The 16726-nt window shown below is 39.3% G+C and overlaps 1 protein-coding gene across 5 annotated transcripts in view; it reads left to right on the plus strand.

The window, feature by feature from the left end:
- Positions 1–16325, plus strand: part of LOC150091550 (aquaporin-9-like) — a 53166-nt gene extending 36841 nt beyond the window's left edge. Inside the window, exons 6-8 of one of the 5 annotated variants that reach the window (XR_016547107.1) lie at positions 2239–2411; positions 4402–4464; positions 7737–8440. Coding sequence is in view for 4 of the 5 variants with exons in the window: in XM_090376161.1 (XP_090232287.1) it covers positions 2239–2387; positions 4402–4464; positions 7737–7762 (238 nt within the window). In the remaining variant the exon portion in view is untranslated. Of the gene's footprint in view, positions 1–2238; positions 2412–4401; positions 4465–7736; positions 8441–16093 lie in introns of those variants that run through there. The other 4 variants (XM_090376161.1, XM_090376168.1, XM_090376181.1 and 1 more) reach the window with 4 other exon arrangements.
- Positions 16326–16726: the final 401 nt, after the last annotated feature.

The raw sequence follows: 16726 nt of genomic DNA on the forward strand, positions 1-16726 counted from the left end.
CCTGAGGGGGCACAGTTTCAAATTGAGGAAAGACAATTGTAGGATAGATGTGCGAAAGTTTTCCTTTATCCAGCGGTTGGTTGATAGCTGGAGCAAACTTGCATCTGTCGTTGTAGAATTTGATAGCTTCAATAGATTCAAGGCAGAACTGGACAAACATTTGGAGCCAGTGGATGGGTGAAATTGAAGTTTTTTGTTGTTTTTTTTTTAATGATGCTATATAAGCTTGCTTTCTTGCATCACGTGCCTATGCTAATATTAATTTTAACCGCCTGTGTTTTTTTCCTGGATATGCAAGTTTCTCAGATATCCAAGGATAACTGAGGGAAAAAAGAAACAAAACAAAAAAAAAAAACACTTCAACAGCAGAGATTTAACAATACAACAACGGTAAACCTGTGCCTGTGAGTTGATCGCCATCTAGCCGGCAGGTGGGCTATGCAAGAAGTTGACTGTTTATCAATTTACCATTTCGTGCTGGCAGCCAGCCGCCTTACTTCTCCAAAAAAAAAAAAAAAAAAAAAATTTCGTGAACGAACTTCACTACTGATAAATTCTAGAGTGAAGACATTAAACTTATTTTTAACTGGATATATACGCTATCCACTCAAAACAATATGAGCACTTACATAATAGTGGGTATGTCCTCCTGCCACACCAGTACCGCTACCACACGGCGAGACATGGATTCTATAAGGTCTCTGAACTTTGCAGGAGATACGTTGTACAAAAGCGCCAGGACTGCGTCCCATAGATCTGCGATAGTCTGAAGTGGAGGATCCAAACGCTGGATCTGTCGATCCCGTAATCCCCAAGATTTTCTGTAGGATTCATATCCGGCGAATCTACGGCTAAGGCAGCACCTGAAAGTTATTTCCGTGTTCAGGGAGCTACTCTCCAACAATACCGGCAACGGACAAACAGTATTCAGCATGCAGACTAGAGGGTTGAGGGCTCCAAGCGATTCCCAGGAAAACATTCCCCCATACCAAAACACGGCCTATTTTTCTTGGACCACGAGTGATTCTTCTCAGCAGTTTTGACGCCGTGCTCTCCGTCCACTTGCCATTTCCGATGAATCAAACATGATTCATGAGAAATGGCAACTTTATTCCAGTCGTCAATGGTCCTGTGAGATACGAACTGTAAGCGTCATTGATGATGGATGGCCGTAAGCACGCCTACCTTGAGAGGTCGCCTACTTCGGGATTCCCACACAGAAGAGGGTTCGTTGGATCATGGTCTCGGAAACACCGCTGTTCGTCCCTTCGTTAACCTTCTACCATTTCCCGTCTATCTTCTCGCACTAGGCGGGACATCCTACATTCACCATGATCATCGTCGGGGTATGCGTTTGCCACTGGTCTGGCGACTGTTCACTATCCATCTGTGGCCCAAACTCATCGACCAATTTCAGGAGGCCTCGGCATGTTGAATCTGAGTGAGATTCTCTGCTTATCCAGGGTGGGGTGATGTCAGATATCCACTTTGTTGCACTTTTAGAACCATTTCTCCCCTCACAGCCCCACTTTAGCTGCTAGGTAAATGACCTAAATGTTACTTCTGAAAGTCCACGTAGTGCATAAGAAATCAGCCAAAATCTCTCTGGAAATAGATCTTCCCCCTTGTCAAAAATCTTGCAATGACTGGGCTGCAACTGAACCATGATTAAAAAGGATCAGATGACTTTCACGAAGAAGCACTATAAATCAACATACAGGCGTTCATCAATGACAGGCTAGTAAAAAAAAAAAAAAAAAAAAGTGTCGTTTCACACAGGGCCAAACTAGAAACAAAACATATGCAGCATTTTGGGTAATCTGGCAGGAACTACAGGTTTCCACAGCGTGTCTCTAATATGCCAATATATAACAAGATGTCTCACACCTATATTTCTCTGCGTCAGAGATCTGGTCCTCTGATTTAAATCTTTATGGGGATGTCTGACAAGAAAGAACCAACTGGGTATTTTCAATTGATCCGAGGAACCAGTGACGTCCACTTTGTATTTCTTGAAATCTTCTGTCTAAAGTCCAATTTATCCAATTCCCTATATTTATGTAAATATCAAATAACAATTGTAAATATTGCTGTAGATCAATTCTCTCACTGTGTATATTATTGTAATTAAGTTTTAAACCTTGGCTAGATAAGGAAGGTGTAATTATTCATTTGCTAGCGTGCTTTCGACTAAATTTACATTTGTATGAATCTGAATTTTGGCTTTGTATCTTTCAGCTGGCGAAATTACAACTACTGGTGGGTTGGAGTTGTGGGTCCTCACCTGGGTGCCATAGTCGGAGGATGGTTCTACTACCTCGGTATCGAACTGCATTGGCCCGATCCGGAAGACGACGCCGATAACTTAGCTCTGGAAGGAATGAACGGTAGGAAAGGCCATAAATAGAATCGTTAGTATACTTTTATTCCATACAACGTTAATCCAACACTAACAGCGGAATCGATGTGTTTAAAAATCATCTCTAACACTAACTGTGTGAGATTTCAGTAGAAAAAGGTAGTAGTTGAAAAATATGTAGTCAATAAAATAAACACAGCCTTACAGTACACTACTGGCGTGCTAGTAATATCGTGAAACCTGTAGAGAATATCTGCCATTCTTTGCCGTTTTAAAATCTAGCTTCCATGTTGATAATTTTGGCTTAAGGATCTTTCACATGATGGGCTATGTGCCAAGCAAAGGGTTCAGTGGCCAGGTTTTACAGACGCCGGGTTTTGCCATCCGTAACTCCTGAGTACCTTACCAGAAAGAATGTAATTGTCGATCAGCTCCACCTTTGTATTCAAAGTATTATTATTCAGTTTAGTAAGTGTGATTTCACCTGCTGTACAGCTGGTTGGCTAGAAGGGTGTACATTGTTTTATAAAAGCATTTACATTTATAAAAATATAATTAGAAAAACGTATACATTAAAAGGACGTGTTTGACAATGACTTGCCTACTGCAATTAGTACAGTTTCGGTTAGAATATCTATACTCAAGAAAATTCAGTTTGCGATATGAATTCAGTTTGCAAGATGAAGACAGCCAAAGTCTCCAAGTGCAGGTTTTCCTCGATGTATGAGTCCATAGATGGCATGTGATGGACTGGTAGATGAAGTGACATTATCGTGTCAGGATTCACTGTAGACAGATGCTTTGATGCAAGTCTTCCAGGATATTCTTCCTGTATTTCTTGCCATGCAATACATTGTTGGGGTCATTTTCCGCTGGTTGAAATATTCAATATTTGATGGGAACATGTCTTTAAGGCAGACGAGTAGTTTGGCAAGAGTAATGAAGTTCTTTTCCAGAATTTTGATTTTTCCATGATGTCATATTCATGTTTGCATGTAGTATGGATCTAGAGATGGTGAATTGATTACCAAGGATCCTGTTCAACCACCTCAGAACCCAATATTCAATTGCCAGAAAAAATTTCTTTCCAATACTTGGTGGGGCTGAGAACCATAGCTCAGATGCGTATAAAGTGATGAGGCACCTTTCAATGTATTTGCAAATGAGGGATGTATTCTTACAACTAACAAACTCCTGGCTGATCGCCCAGAAGGCTGCATATCTTTTCTTATTTGTAAATATGAAATGGTTCTGGAAAGGTTAATGATCCTGGAAAGGAGTGGTCCTGGTATGATTACTAGAACTTTTCAATTCTACTTCCGAGACCTCCAGGGTAAGATAGCAGCCTACTTTTGGACAAGCGCTGATGATGCACACAATTCAACAGTTTAAAGAAAAATGTAAATCTGACTTTCGTAAACACCAATGGAGAAATTATTAGAAGCTAATGAAATTTGGTAGTCTTCTTAATGAATAACGTTGGTGTTGTAATGTGTGGAATAAAACTTCTGAATTCTTAATCTTTCTAGCGTAAAAGGTAACGTCAAACTATAACAGAAAAATCCACACATGTCTTTCCATCTGTTCTTAACCCCTTGTACTTTAACGCTTTTGTGTATTTTTCAGTACAATCAGCAGCTTGATGGGGTAACGCTGGGTTGAGTTGGTTGGAATCCTCAGTAGTAACCCCTTCGTTATTCAGACTGCTGACGGGTAGAATTTCAAACAGGATTCGGGTTTAGTCAGACACTTCCAATCACGCAGACAAAAAGCACGATTGTAATCAGCAGTTGTCCATTATCTCAATGTGTTATTTATTAATTAGAAAGTAGTTAATTATCTAATTAAAGTAATTAGTAGTGCATGAATTAACTGGGGATTTTCGGTAGAAAATTGTTTGCCTTTAATGGGAGGAAGTCACCGACGAAATAACCATCTGGTGACCGTTGGCTTAACTTTGCTATCTGAGACTGTTTAGGTGTAATGTAGTAGAGTAGAAGTTTCTTGGCCTGCCACCTGACTAATCTTTAATAATTTCGCAGAGGAATCGAGTATGATTGTGAAGCCCCCAGGAGTGAACGATGTCGCATCCGGAGACATGAAAAGTAAGTTGGTAAGAATCTATACGTATTGCACCCCCTCTGTCTTTTTCTCAGTCCATTTTAACGTTAAAATTTAACATTAACATTTTTTAATTAAATACATTAATTCATTGGGTAGCTTTAATTTTTTTTTTTTTTTTTAGCCTTGGAGGCTTCTTAACCATCCGGTAGACTGTTTTTAGGCAACATAAAAGACGTGTACTACATTATCACCAAGGATGAAAGATGTCAAGAACTGGGTCCCTTCCATGTAGTCATTGCCATTCACTTTAACCCTGCATATGCTTCGAATAGATGAAGAAATAAGTAGTTTATACTGATAACATTGGATGGTACCTTTTTGCACAAGGGTGTCTGTTCTTTTAACGAACGGAAAATGTAATAAGCGCTAAATGACGGAATACTTAACCTCCGTATTTAATGCGGGAGTGTCACAAGGAATCCTTAGAGCACCATTCGAAGATCCCTGAAATCTGCACACGGAGTAGATTTTCACGGAAGCCTCTGATTTCAGACACCAACCGAAAATATGGTCCCAAGAACAAAAAGGATGGACATAAGATGGAGGAAGGGTGTTCTGCCAAACCCTAACGTGTACTTTTCAGCAGGGAAGAATGTACTCTTGGAGGAAACGTCGAATCCATCCTGGATATCGACAGTACAGGCTACTGGAAGATTGTGTAATCGCGTGGGGCACATTTTCGTGGTATACGGTGCGCTGTGTGCCATGATCCTATCAGGGTGCACTGAACACTAGAGCATATTTGAATACTATTAACCAATTTCTGAGAATGACTGGAGTTTTCGTAAGCGCAAACCTGTCCCCATCCTGTTGGGAGCAACCATTTAAGCTAACGTAGGCCCAAGACGCTATTATCCCATGATTGGACATGTGTATATGTAAAGGGCGACTTCTAGTACATCAGTTCAACTCCCCCTCGTATCTCTGTAAAGAACAGTACCAAGGAAAAAGGGCCAGATATGTGGGAATGTAAGTTTTTGTGTGTTCTGTTGTTCTGGCCTCTTGACTACCCAGAAGCATCAATCACCTGGAGAGATGATTCTGGGTACTCATCGACACCACAGGAAGGTGGACCAGTTCCAATGGTGAAGAATAACTTTATTATATACAGAAGGCACATTGCTGGCTACAATCCAGGTGTTTATATAAAAGAAATTACACAAAATAACAAACAAAGATGGAAAAAAAAAAAAAAAAAACAGCATTATGACTCCAGGAAGGTTTGAACACTGGAGTAATGGATCCATGGCAGTGATGGACAGATCCTCGGGAGCTGGTTCTAAAGTCCTCTAATGTGATCCAGGGAAGGAAGTCGACAGAGTACTTTGTGCCTATATTCCTTATTCCTTATCGACTGCGAACTTGTAGAGGTCGCCGTTCAAGGAGTGTATGTCCTGCAGAATTTGCACGGGTAAGAACCGATCAGATAACTTTAACCAGTTTGGAATGGCTTGAAGGATTGGATTAGCCCTAAGGCTTGGGACCGGGATCCTCCAACCGCAGTTAGTGCCCAGAAATCTGGTACTGAAATAATGCCAACCATCATTTTGACGGCGAAGACGAGACTTCTCTCTTGAATGATGACAGGAAGAGGTCTGAAGCTGAGAGCTGTTGCCATCTGCGTGGTCCTTGGTGCAGGGAGAAGCCGAAATTTCCATCTGGCCCTCTTCAATAGACAGAATTTCCCCGCGAAAATCCGTCTAAGGTGGGTCGTAGCAGTTGAAGTCCAGACTTCGGCGCCATAGAAATCGCGGATCCTCTTAAAATGGGATGCGTTGGGTTCCCTTTGAGCGAGAAAGTCAACTGTTTTGACTTCTCAAGTTTGATGTTAAGTCCGAAACTGGAGAGGAAAGTCTCAATGTTCCCGATTTTTTGAAGGATTAAGGCATTGATGTATTCAACAGTCTCTCCAGGGCTGATGGGAGTAACAGTTTTACGTCATCATTTGGTGATATCAGTTTGGTCCGTCACGAACGGCACAAGAACAGCTGAGAACAATATTCCGGACAGAGTCCCGCCTTGTGGGACTCCAGCTGTAATAGTCCTGGCGCAGAATGCCATCACGAACAATAATGGTCCTGTTTTCAAGCACTGTCTGACTGAACCAGAGTACGTCTCCACCAATGAGGTAATACGCCTTGCCAACGCGTGAACGAATACGGAATAAAATGCTGCCTGGACTCGCGTGACAGTGATTTCCGAACGGTGCTTAAATGCCTCGAGGAGCTTGGTAGTGGTGGTGACTAGATTTGTAGCGGTGGATCTTGACCGGGTAGCATAGTGGATCTGCGGTAGCTGTTGTCGCATAATTTGGGTGGTTAACCTTCTCGGGAGAGATTTCTCAAAGTGCTTACACTGTCCCAATTCGAGACGCTGGCCCACCTGATGTAGCCAAAAGGTAGGCAGGCCAAATCCCGCTGGGGGCTCCCTCCAGAGAGGGAGAAAAACCTTTTTTTTGTTCAGTTATACATTATATACAAAATAATTAAGACAAATGAGGATACAATCAGTATCAAATGAGGTCCCATTTCAAGACCATGAGAACAATTATGAGGTCGTGATCCTGATCCCAGATGATCCAGAAGAAGGTGAAACTGTAGAAAACAGCTGCCGTCTTTTCTCAAACTTCCCTGGCAAAAGTTTGAAGTGCCCGAAAAATCTCAGCATTCTGGATAAGCAAAGATTCCTGGCCAGGCTGTTAGAACACAATTTGTGAGAGTTCTCTGATCCTCGTAGTTAGTACATGGATATAGTACGTGATCCCAACCCTGTCTCACCGCAAAGACAACAGTAGCCAACTTGAACCTGAAGAGTCGCTGATTTAATGATCCGTGTCCTGTAGTCAAGTAAGACTTGTATAGATCGATAGAAAGCCATGACTGTACCTTTTTTTTTTTTTTTTTTTTGGTGAAGAAAAGTCACTTCTGGAAAGAAGCATCTTGTCGCCAATCCCAAAAAGGTTCTTGTGCATATGAATGGTCTTCCACCATCCCAGTATAATCGATGTTACTATATAATCTCGCTGAAGCCCCGAGGACTAAATTTCTGGAATTGAACTCTAGTTCCCTTTTTATGAGGCGATATAATTATGTCAGTACCCCCCCCCCTTACTCTGACCTGCTTCTTTCTGTTTTGCCTCTTACACTGCAAGTTATTGATATTTCCATTTAAAAGTTAAAATATTGAGACTACAAGATTTTAATGTTATAAAATTTAATTTCTATACTTAAAATTGCTTTGTTTTTATTTTCAGCACGAAAAAATCGCACTGCAGTCTAATTAAAATAGTGTTCCCATCAGAATCCATCCATCCACATTTTGACGTTCATCGGAAAATCATCACAATATTGAAGATTATTTTTTTTCCTGCTACATGTGTGTACGTGTTTTGTATGCTAGTGATATTGGGCTAGATGGAACCGCTACAGTCATCTGTGACAAAATACTATGCAGAATTTACTGTGCATACGGTGTCTTTAGCAAATTGAGATGACCTAGTGGTGCCATCTGGAAGCAACTTTCAGAATCAAAATGCATTTTGTATTGAAAGATGGATGCGTGATTTTTCATATTTGATATAGGTGTCCAAAATATCGTTGTTCGCGAGCTATTTTGAAAAAGTAAACTTATTTTAAACAATCGTGTACAGTGTGTAAAACCATGTTGTAAAGTATTAATGTAGAAGGCACTGTTGAAATATATTAAATCATCCTGGTACAAATACGGGATATTAAATAGTTTTTGTATAGATATTGTGTTTAAATGTTTTGTAATGTTTGTAATCCATCTATGGACTTGTGTAGTTGACGATAGGAGTTCTAAACATGTTATAAGTTTTTGAATATTTTATTACCTAGTAATTGAATTGTTCTCAATGCACTATAGTTCGTTGAAATTGTTGCTGAAGAAGTTTGCAATACTTGTACAAGAAATTGCTAATAAAAACAGTAAATCAAATTTTTTTGTAACATCTGATTAATATTTTTGAACCCAACACACTCTGCACATGTTATTTTTATTTACCTCTAGTAATAGAACAATAGATTTTTTTTTTTTTTTTTCTGTTACAAATCGCATCCTAGTATAGATCTCCAGAACTTTAAACTAATTTCTACAAGCGTGGACAGATTTTGCCCTATAACTAGATAGGCACATCTAGTAATAAAGTTGTCTCCCTTCCGACCACCTCTTATTAAAAAGCACTAAGATTAGGAGACTGAGAAAACAAAACCTTTTCATAGATATGGAAAAAATTATTTTCAATTGAAAATATTTTATTATTTTAAACTTAAAATAGAATAACTATTAAGAACAATTGATTACAGATATAATTTTTAGTAGTTTTGTAATAGTCAGGTTGTTATTTTTTTAGGGCAAGATAAGAGAATAAAATTTCCTTAGCGGGTCGACAAATACAAATATTAATCCTTACCTAAACGTGCAATTACCTTATTTGTAAAGTACTAAGTTTTCTACACAGAAAAGTAAAGTGATTAGTCCTAAATCACATCTTTGAGTGGTAATGTGGTCATTTTTATTATATTTCGTAATTTTTATATAAAAAAATTGTGGAAATTATTTAAAGTAATAAAATTGTAACAATTTTCCTAATGATGGTAGTTATTAAATTTATTGCAAAGTTCTTTCTCTTAACGATAGATGGCAGTACGATAAGTGTTTACATATTCTTTGATTTACTGTGTCATATTTGAGTTATTTGGCTTCGTTTTAATTTTGTTTATAACTGGCCCGTAAATCTGACATATTGGCTGTCTATTTTAAAGTGTTCCAAAATTAGTAGGGTCGTATTCCTTCCACAGATCTCAATTTTCTCTCCCCCCCCACTCCTGACACTTATTTTAATTTATATAATAATGCCCGCGCGCTCGCACATATTTTTCCTCTTTCTGAAATATTAATTAAGAAAACCTTTTCATATATATTAATATATGAAACTTTATATAATACAGTATATGAAATTAAGACTCACTAATTTATCAGTTTTATGATTTAGATATGACTGTGCAATTTGTTTTAATTCTTCCCAGTTAATAGATTCGGATAATTCTTGAAATTATAATTTTTCTTTTTTTATTAATCTGCTGTATAAGATTGTTTTACTTCAGCTATATCCTCTTATGATTTTTTTTCTCAAAACCAAAGGATGCACTTCATATAAGTTAAGGTTTTCATTTACCAACTAAACCAGTTATTACAGAGCGCGTACAATATTTAAATGAAGCGCATTATGAAAAATTCAACTTGTAACACCAATGTTTTGACATCATGGTGTTATAATGTCACAAACAGTTCTGGTGGTTTCTATATTACGTCACACTTCTGTAAGGAGAATCCAAACTTTTGATGTGCAGGATGTGACGTCATATAGAAATTAATTTCAAAAGGTAAGCAGCAAAAAAATTTCTTTGCCACTGATCATTTCTTTTTTTTCTCCTGAGCGTTAAATAAAATTATATTTATTTAACTAACTACATCTTTAAAAATTGTCAGCTACTGAAAATATCTGGTACGTATTTTTGAAGGTTTTATTATTGAACTTCGACAGCAGACAAGTTTAAATGTTTCATTACTGAACTTAGCGATTGGGGTATTCGTATCGGATAAAATAAGCCTTAAATGCAGTTTTTTGCTTAATATAGGGACGGAGTTATGCACAGGTAGCATAGTTTTTTCAGAAAAAAGAATACCACATTGAAGGTTTTTTCCTTTGATCCTTTAAAGTTGTATATCTCATTGTGATGTGTAGAGCTTGACGTATTATTCAAAGAAGGAAAAAAAAAAAAAAATTCAGACAGCAGTTTGATATATAAAATCCATATTAGAGTGATTGGGACTGGATTGGGCTTCGTGTTAAGGCTGGCTGTTGCTAATAACTATTATCAGCTAATGAGGAAGAATTTTTTACGTTAAAAAATTTGTCTTAGCTAAAGCCTCATAATCTCGAAGAATATCGTTTTTACATTAGAATGGGCACGTTATTATTATCAGTTAACACTGTACAGCAAGTGAACTAGGAGGGTGTACAGAAATTTTGAAATATGCATTATACACTTTTATACAAATTTTCAGATCTTTACAATATAATTATTAAATAGATAAATACATTTACTTAATTGTATTCACTTTGAAATAACATATCTTAATAATTGAAGAGTTAAATACACAGGTAGACTTCTTTATCAGTAACTAACATAAGATTTATTTATTTTTCATTATATTATTGATTTAATTGTTCGTATCATACAAATTTCTGTTAAAAACTGCTCAATTTTCACAGCAATCCTAGTGATTTAGTCCAGATTTGGTCTATAATTTGGCTTTTTAAGGTTTATTGACTTCAAACTACCTGATCAATGGAGGTGTTGAAGTGTTCAATGGTGTTACATGGGAACATTCCTTTTAGGGAGTCCAAGTTTGATAGCTTCATCCTAAGTGAGGGATGTCTTCTATTTTTTCCTGTTGTTAGTGCGATGATATCTTCTATTGATGGGCATCAATCTGGCGAGTTAGCAGTTTGGTGAGTGTTGACAGATTTTTTTTTTTTTTTTTTGTGATGCCTAAGTTGACTAGGAGAATGGATTTCGAGATGGTGAACGGGTTCCCTCCCAGACGGTTCAGCCACCGCAGAATCCAATATTCCATTGACAGAAATTTGTTACATCGAGAGGTAGATGCAGAGGACCAGATTTCTGAGGCATACAGTGGTATTATTATCTGTTTATTCCAGTAAAGGAAACCACCCCGGGACGACAAAGTGTCAGGAGGGTGCTAAGTACATATCAGGGTACGAGATACTACGTGCAGTGGGTTACATATACTGAACACGTAGTCTCGTCCCGAAACATACATTATACAAATCATATTTACAATTCACTAATAATTCCATATATAACTTACATATCTGTTATAGAGAAGGTGTATTTTTCCAGTGAACAGCTTACCAAATTATTATTGTTCTTAAAGCAGAAAGTTTCACTTTTACTCACAATTCTTTGGTACTTTGCAGCCGATTCATATTTCGGTAAGTCTCTACGAATTCTGGAAGGTCTCTTTCCGGTATGTTGCATCCTCACACAGTTTTTCGGGTAGTGAGTTAAATATCTTTGCTGCATTTAATGGGAAGAATCTTTGCAGGCTACTAAGATTGTTCAGGACTGGACGCAGTGGATTATTTACTTCTCCGCAACGTCTAGCAGTGGCACTCGGTTTGATTAGAATATTATCCAGGACTGGAGCATCTACTCTGCCTGTTAGCATTTCTGCGAGAGTGTGTATATTTCTATTAATTGTCCGCTGCATCCAGGGTGTGATGTTAAGGGTTGAGTAGAGAATGGCCCTTGAGATAGTAAAAGGGTGGCCAGCAACTCTGTTAAGCCATCGCAAGAAACCAGTACTCGATCCCAAGGACGGACTTATGTGAATCTGGAGCTGGAGCTGAAGACCAGATTTGTGAGGCATACATTGCAATTGGCAGGACACACATTAAAATGTACTTGGTCGCTAGCTGAGGATCCCTAATTCCTACCAGTTCCTGTCTAGTAGCCCATAAAGCAGCGAATATTTTTGTCTTCATTTGGGCGAAGTGTTGAGCAAAGGTAAGTCTGTCATCCCACTTAAGACCCAGGTCCAGGTGAGTGCACTTTTTCCAAACTAGACATAGAGATCGAGATGTCATTTTTATTCTGCTTGCAAGTTATGGTCATTTGGGCAGACTTCTGCGCATTAATACGGAGCCCGATGCAATCCAGGTAGCTCTCAAATTCTCGGATTGTGCTATTTGCCATCTGACAAATACCTTCTGCTGATTCATGGTCTTTGGAAGTGATGAAGAATTTTACATCGTCAGCATATGTTATAAAATTGTAGTACCGTGCAAGAAACGGCTCCAGGGCGGCCGCGAAGAGAGTAGCTGAAAGAACTCCTCCTTGTGGCATTCCTCGCGATATGGTAAAGCATGATTGTAGCTTTTAGTGCTTAACAGTAAGTTTTCTGTGTTCTAGCAGGCTGCTTATTATAGTTAACAAATTTCCTCTTACAAAATAATTCCTTAAAATCGCAATGAGCGCTGGAATTGAGACGTTTTCGTAGGCTGTGGAGATATCCAAAAAAATATCAATTTGTTTTTTTTCATTAAGTGCTTTCTGCACGCGAAAAAGGGTTTCCAGTAAGTTTGTTATTGTTGATCTCCCCGAAATGACTGAGTGCAAAAGTGGTGGTCTATGGCTGAAGCAGTGTTGATTGATGGTGTGAGACATTTGGTATGGGTGTGAGATATTTTTAATGTATTGTCCGATCAGTTTTGTGTTGTGACAGCCTGCGAGTCCCTGGTGGATAGCCCAGAAAGCAGCATAGGTCTCCTTCTTTGTCTTTAGGAAGTGTTCCTTGAAATTTGTCTTCATCCTACGTTATTCCTAGGTCAGTGTGATGAAACTTTGGGGACTGTCTCACCATTAACTGTAAGTAGAATGTCATTCTTGACCTTCCTCTTCGTGGTTGTCCTGTGGGCTGACTTGGCATTGTTGAGTTGGAGTCCAGCTCGCTGTAAAAAGTCAATTAACTGTTGAATTTGCTTGGAGGTTTCATTAATTTCTTGTATCTGTTTTGGGTCTTTTGAATTGATAAAGAATTTTAGATCGTCAGCGAAGGAGCTAAAATTTGGATTTTTTTTTGTGAGGAATGGTTCAAGTAGGATTGCAAAGAGGGTTGTCGACATTACCACACCTTGAGCTACACCCCTCGTTGCATAAGTTGTTTTCTGGTGAGTTCCATTGGCTATAAGTAAGTGTTTCCGCTGTAGTAAAGACTTCAGAATGCTGACAATTTGTTTAGATACTTTGAAATATTCTATTAAGATGCCTATAAGAGTAGGAATGGAGACAATATCGAAGAAGGTTGTCCAGTTGGGCTGCCATTCAAGGCTTTTTGTGCTCTGAAGAGAGTATCAAGGAGATTAGAGGTGGTGGACCTATGGTGCAGGACTGTGTGGAGGTAGGGTGGTCAGTAAGCAAAACAGTGTTGAATAATCACTGGGTGTATGAGTTTTCAAATATCTTTAATAATGTGCATCCTATGGGGATTGGGCGGAAGTCCTTAAGAGTCTTGGGGTTTCCAATTTTAGGGACTGGTTTGATATAATAAGATTTTCGGTATGGTGCCTGTCTATAGAATCTTCTGGAATATGTTTAGAAGAAGATCCACAATGTACACAGAGCACACCTTAACTATAAACAGCGGTATACCGTCAGAGCCCATAGTAGCTTTCTTGAGCAGGTCATTTATCACGTCAATGAGCAACTTCTTAGTGATAGTAACATCATCCATGGCAGAAAGAGTTTTCTGGTTTACACTAAGTAGGGTTGTAACTTCAGTGGTCGCATCTTGAGGATCGAAAGATATGCGAATTCACTCCTCAAATAGCTTTTCATCCTTGTTGAGATGGTGGTTGCAATTTGTGAAAATTCTCCGGGATTTTGTATGGTACAATATATACTGTTATTTGCTCCTCTCTCTCTCTCTCTCTTTTAGAGGTTTCGTGGTCTGTACTGCTTCTCGATTTTAACCATTTTCTATATGCTCTCTGCGTACTTCTAAAGGAAATTTTCATATCCGGATGGAACCACCGCTGGGTTTTCTCAGTAATTCTGGCTTTTTTAGATGCTCCGATCGTGGCGATATGTCTCAACTGCTCAGCTAGGGTCTGGATTGCTTCTTCAACAGATAGTGAAGATAAATTATCCCAATCAATGGTGGAGAGATGGTTGATAACTGTTTCAGGAATTTTGGAGAAAAAATCAGATCAGAGTGAGTATCCGAATAGTAATTTCTAATTTTCTTTCCCAATAACGTTGGTATGGAGAAGGTACAGGTGATAGGTAAGTGATCTTATGAGAAAGGGTTGGGTATGTTATTATAGTTGGGGAAGTTGTGGAAACTTGACCTGCTCTCGTTGGCGGTGTGATATGTCTCCTGAGGTCTAAAGAATTCAGGGTTAATGTTAAGTCTCGTAGAATTTTTGCATGTCTTGGGACTGGCATATTGAAGTCTCCACCTACAACAGGTTGTTGAGTAGGGACTAGGCTTGTGACTAACCAGGTCTGGAGTTCAATCCGTATAACTTCGGAATGGTCAGGAGGGAGGTAAACGAAACAGAGTTGTATTTTCACTTGTCGGTTCACCAGTTACAACGCTTCAAAGTTGTTAGACTCTTGTCGCCTGCTACTGGATTGAGAAGAATATTTGGACGCCTCCTCCTCTTCCCATACCTCTACTGTTTCCGATACCTTTGTAAGGAGTAGTTTGAAGAAGTATATCAATTTGTCACTCATTTGAATGTTATATTCGAAATACACCAATGAGCCAAAACATTATGACCAGCGAGTCGTTATTCTCAGTGTTACTCTTGTTCTTCAGATGGGAAAGGCAGCGGACTTAAGCGAGTTTGACAAAGGCCAAATTGTAATGGCCAGACGACTGGGTCAGAGTATATCCGAAACGGCACGGCTGGTGGGATGCTCACGGTTAGCCGTGCTTAGTACCTACCGACAGTGGCCACAGGGAAAACCCACGAACCGCCGGCGAGGTGTTGGACGACCACCGCTCATTGATGCTCCAGGTGAGCGAAGACTCTCCGGATGGTATGTGGCAACAGAAGGGAGACTTTGGCGCAACTCGCCGGTAATTGGAATGCTGGTGACGGGATTAATGTGGCACAACACACAATACATCAAACCCTACTGAAAATGGCACTGCGTAGCCGCATGGCTGAGTGGCTATGCTAACCATGGTTCACCGGCGACGGCGCCTAAAATGGGCACGCGAGCATCGAAACTGGACCTTGGGTGATTGTAAGAAGGTTGTCTGGTCCGATAAATCACGTTTCCTGTTGCACCATGTGGACGGCCGGGTACGTGTGTGTCGTTTACCTGGGGAAGTGATGGCCCTGGATGCACCGTGGGACGAAAACAAGCCGGTGTCATGCGTTGGGCGATGTTCTCCTGGGATACCCTGGGTCCAGTCATCCATGTGCCGGGCACTCTGATGACTACCACCCACTTAACCATCATTGCTGACCAGGTACACCCTTTCATGGCAATGATAGGGTGTACCTGGTCAGCAATGAAGGCTCTGGCGGTGCTGCCGTTCAGCAGGATAATGCGCCATGACACACGGCCCGGATTGTTTGAGACTGGTTCGCGGAACATGAAGATTTCCAGGTATTGCCCTGGCCTCCAAATTCCCCAGCCATCAATCCCATCGAGCATCTGTGGTTTGTGTTGGAACAGCAACTTCGATCTGTTGGAACAGCAACCACGAACCTTACAGTAGTTAAAGGATCTGTTGGTTACGTGTTGGTACCAGATACAACAAGACACATTTAGGAATCTTGTAGCGTCCATGCCGCGCCGAGTACGAGCTATTTTGGCTGCACGTGTAGGACCAACATCATATTAGGTAAGTGGTCATAATGTTTTGGCTCATCGGTGTAACGGCTGAACTTTTCATATGTGCACCGTTCAACAGGTGTCGCGATATTCAGTGCGGTTCTTACATATTTGTCACCTGATTTTTTTTTGTTCTTAATCTGTACAGGTCGCTGTGAAGTAAAGATAAGAAGAGACAAGGTAGGCGACCTAACCGAACCAGAGGTCAAAGAAGAGGACCATTTGAAACATTGACTTATCAAATTCATGCTCTAAAGTAATGATTATTTTGTTCCTCGTTGTCGTAATACGAAAACAGTTTTATTATCTACAACTGTATTTTTTTATATGAATTTTGTCTGTCGAATTTTATATGAATTTTGTTTGTCGAAATCTCAACGCATGCTCAGATGTCATCTTTGTGACTATTTACAAAGTACATATCGTTAAAACTGTTTCGGAATCCATTACTGTCTTCCATTCTCCTTTTACTGACTTTTTAACCAATTAAATACTCTGAAGTTTATTATACTGTTATTTGTTTTTTAAATATTGACGTTGTCTTAATTACTTTGATCTGTCCTTACATGTTTATTTTTATGTATACAATAGAATTTTTAACTATACGATTTTCCATTCCAGTAACTATTAATTATTCAAGGAAGCAATTTGCCGTTATAACTTACTATTGTATGGTTTTAAAAAATAAAGTGTTAATTGTTTATGTTGGCTTTCTTTACTACGATGTGCTCGTGTTTATTGTCACCGTTTCTGTTTTAAAATTGGCATTTAAGAACAAATT

This window comes from Mastigoproctus giganteus, chromosome 1, assembly GCF_048544385.1.
Source record: "Mastigoproctus giganteus isolate SK-2022 chromosome 1, ASM4854438v1, whole genome shotgun sequence".
Lineage (NCBI taxonomy): Eukaryota > Metazoa > Arthropoda > Arachnida > Uropygi > Thelyphonidae > Mastigoproctus > Mastigoproctus giganteus.